The following is a 3215-nucleotide window of genomic DNA, read 5'->3' as shown; positions in this document are numbered from 1 at the left end:
TTTCTGGAAGTAGAATTTCTAGGTACAAAACGATCACGTTCTGAATTTTAGTTGCTAGTACTGATTTTTGCTTTAAAATGGTTGTAACGACTTACAATGCAGAACAGTCTCTGTATACTACAATAATCTTTGCCAACATAATAGATAACATATATGGAAATTTGAAATAAGTGATAAAAATTCCTTCATATTAGTTATTCTTTTCATATACTTCGAATTTATACTTAATGCCATTTTCTTCCTGGACATCAGAAAGAGCACCTGGTTATTCTGGGAGAAGTTTGGGATTCTCTAAATCCATTTCAAGAAAAGAAAAATGTGTGCCTTTCAAATTCCTGCTTGATCCTTGTCATGAACAGGCTGACATGACCTGGCTGATCCATGGCTTCCCTGTAAACAGAACTGCCTCCTATGATCCAAACCATGTCTGCTTTACTTCCTAATTCTGGTTGTTCAATTAGTTTTAAGGCACCATCCAGACTTTTGGCAAGAAAATGAGTGCCCTGTGGGATTTCCTGGGGTTCTCTACTGAGCACTACATTAAGTCTATCTTTCAAAGATTTATTCTTAGGAATGGAGACCTCGGGTTTCCGACCCACAATCACCAACTTTGGCTTACCTTCTACTGAAGGGGGAGAGGTTGTGGTCATGCTCTGGAAATACTGGAGTTCATTCCTGAGCATGGGCCAGGGGAGGTTTCCGTTCTTGCTGATGCCCAGTTTTTGGAACACAGCGATGATGCAGTTTAGTGGAGAAGCCATGACAGCGGCCACGTTGACATTGTGCTTATGTGGGAGACAGAGGCGTGAGAATTGGGTCCATGTCCTGCCCCATCGTCATTTCTCCTTTCTTCATCCCTCCCATCCTCCTTCCCCCTTTCATTTCCTAATTTATCATGCCGCAGAGCGTTCCGAGGTGATGCAAACAGTTCGTGCACTTGGTTGCTAAGTGAGCACATCAAGAGGTGCTACAAAAGAAAGGTCTGGAAATTTGCCTACCAAACTATCCGCCACTCCAACCCTATGGGGGGCATCTCTGCTCTAGTACTCACCATGAGTGCCATGGGCTTGGTGGGGCGGCGCTTTTGCTGCGCATCCTTTGAAAGGGACCCAAAAGTGAGTGTTTGATGATCCAGGAAGCAAAGAAAGCCCAGGCTTGCTCGTGTTTGCGTACTAATCTGTAGTGAACAATTTCCGTTTGCTTGGGTTTTGTTTGTTTGTTTGTTTTACCACATCAAAAATTCTGCTTCTAGGTATGGCTGGGTGACATCTGTCTCTCTCCAAAACTCTCCATCTTCCTACAGAATCACAGCTTCCTTTAAAATGTATAATCCCTGACTGGAATGGAGTACCCACTAAGCAAGATAATCATGAGTCCACTACTTGTGCCTATTCACTGATCTGTAGTAAACATTTTCACACGCTTAAATCACATTTTGATGAAACCCCTCTTAGTAAGCAAGCATAAGCATGTCTAGATTTACACCCTTGTCTATTGGTTAATGTGGCACTGCCTAGAGCAGAGGCTGGCAAACTGCAACTCCCAAGCCATAAGGGGCTCTTTCGGTACATATATGTGGTTCTGAAGTAAAGTTGAAAATAAAAATAAAGCTATTTGAAATTGAAAATGAAAATAAAACTATTACTCAGATAATGGTGATTTCATCTGTTTGTAAAAAATATGTATATTTACATATATATAAGTATAAATATACAAATTTAAAATAAATTTAAAATTGCTGTCTGTGAGGGACAGAATTGGTTCTTCCATCTCAGACGTTTGCTGACCGCTGGCCTAGAGTAATGCTTAAATGTGTCTTAGCCATAGTTAGAGTGGACTCTGAAGAGTTAGCTTCAATGTAGTCAACTTTGCGTTCCGCGATGGGGTTTCAAAAGTGAGCTGGGTATTTCATTCCTCATCCTGAACCTTTTTCCATCACTGAACAGTAGGTAGACTTGAGAATTGCTTAAACAGTTCACCAGGGCAACCCACGCTACAGGGGGGATGACTGTATTAGTAAGTGAGAGAGGGAAAGAGGCACCCCCAGACAAGCTAGATGTCAATGGAACAATATATAAAGAACCACAGAACTGAACAAAGGAACATTTCTCAATTCGGATGTTCTGGGTTCCGAAGAGGCATCCGTCTTGACTGGGCTAAAGGGAAAAGGAGTTTGACCACGCTGATGAAAATGTCCAGAGGGACCCCAGCTTCAGGCACACATAATCAGCCTGGTACTCCCTGCCGTGTCCAGAACCGGCTGCCTTCTCAGGTACGCTTTCTTCTCACGCAGGCCAGACAGCATTCCCAGCACTGTAGACTAAACTCCTCCTCTCTTTAGTCCCAACAAATGTTCAGTGTAACTCAGTGGTGGAATTCACCTGGTTCCCACCAGTTAGGCAGAGCCATACCTATTTTTTTAGTGGAACTCATAAAATGGGCTGTTAGAATAGCACTTGTAACCAGGGTTCTCTCAAAGGTGGGTGGGTGGACAGCCATCTGATGTCGAAATCACAAATTTACATGTCTTACCTTTTTAACGTTCATCTGTGGCACAATAGCATATTCGAGTGCTGATAGGGGTGTTCATCCCATCCATAAGTATAAAAAGTTAGATGCGACTATGCTTGTAATATTTAGTTATTCATTTCATAAAGCTCATTATACTTATGATGGAATATTACATTTTATTCCCTTGCATTCTTTTACTTCAGCAAACAAGCATATAACATGAAGAGAAAAACTGTCAACCAGAGGGTCATGTGCTGTCATTCGTCTCAACTTTGTGCTACACCCCAAATTCCCACAGGAGATTATGAGGGAATTCTGCAATTCCTGAAAGTGTTCAAAAAGCTGGAAAAAAAAAAGCTGAAAAAATTGTCAGAGCAATTTTTTTAAGTTCACCAGAAGTGGAAAGGAATTTTTCAAAGATGAGCATAATATGTTCAGGGAAGAGAAGTTGCCCGTTTCTAATATATCAAATAGAATTATCTAATAGGTGATTATCTAATAGGCCTTCTTCTAAAGGAATGGGATCCTACTCCTACAGTGAAAAGACAGTTAAGGAGAAATCCCACAGCCAATGATGCTTCAATAAAAGCAAAGGATGTTGCAATGGATATACCAATCAAGCAGCAATATGGAAATATTTTAAGTAACAGTTTATTGGTTTGGGTCAGGTATTACTTAATTTTTCATTAATGCTTTGAATTTCT

At 40.8% G+C, this 3215-nt stretch overlaps 1 protein-coding gene across 1 annotated transcript; it reads right to left on the bottom strand.

Annotated features, from left to right (window-relative positions):
• Window positions 1–302: 302 nt before the first annotated feature.
• LOC101650511 (dihydrofolate reductase-like) lies at window positions 303–761 on the bottom strand. Its single transcript, XM_045298285.1, has one exon. It carries the CDS (start codon window positions 759–761, stop codon window positions 303–305), a length of 459 nt encoding a protein of 152 aa, XP_045154220.1.
• Between the last annotated feature and the right edge of the window lie 2454 nt (window positions 762–3215).

Source organism: Echinops telfairi, unplaced genomic scaffold, assembly GCF_000313985.2.
Source record: "Echinops telfairi isolate 266 unplaced genomic scaffold, ASM31398v2 ScPeMD7_7424;HRSCAF=8462, whole genome shotgun sequence".
NCBI classification, from domain to species: domain Eukaryota; kingdom Metazoa; phylum Chordata; class Mammalia; order Afrosoricida; family Tenrecidae; genus Echinops; species Echinops telfairi.
This window is presented reverse-complemented; position numbering and strand designations above follow the sequence as displayed.

What these genes read in the sequence shown, in the direction of transcription:
- LOC101650511 (XM_045298285.1), bottom strand. Translation starts at nt 761, where the DNA reads ATGGCTTCTCCACTAAACTGCATCATCGCTGTGTTCCAAAAACTGGGC.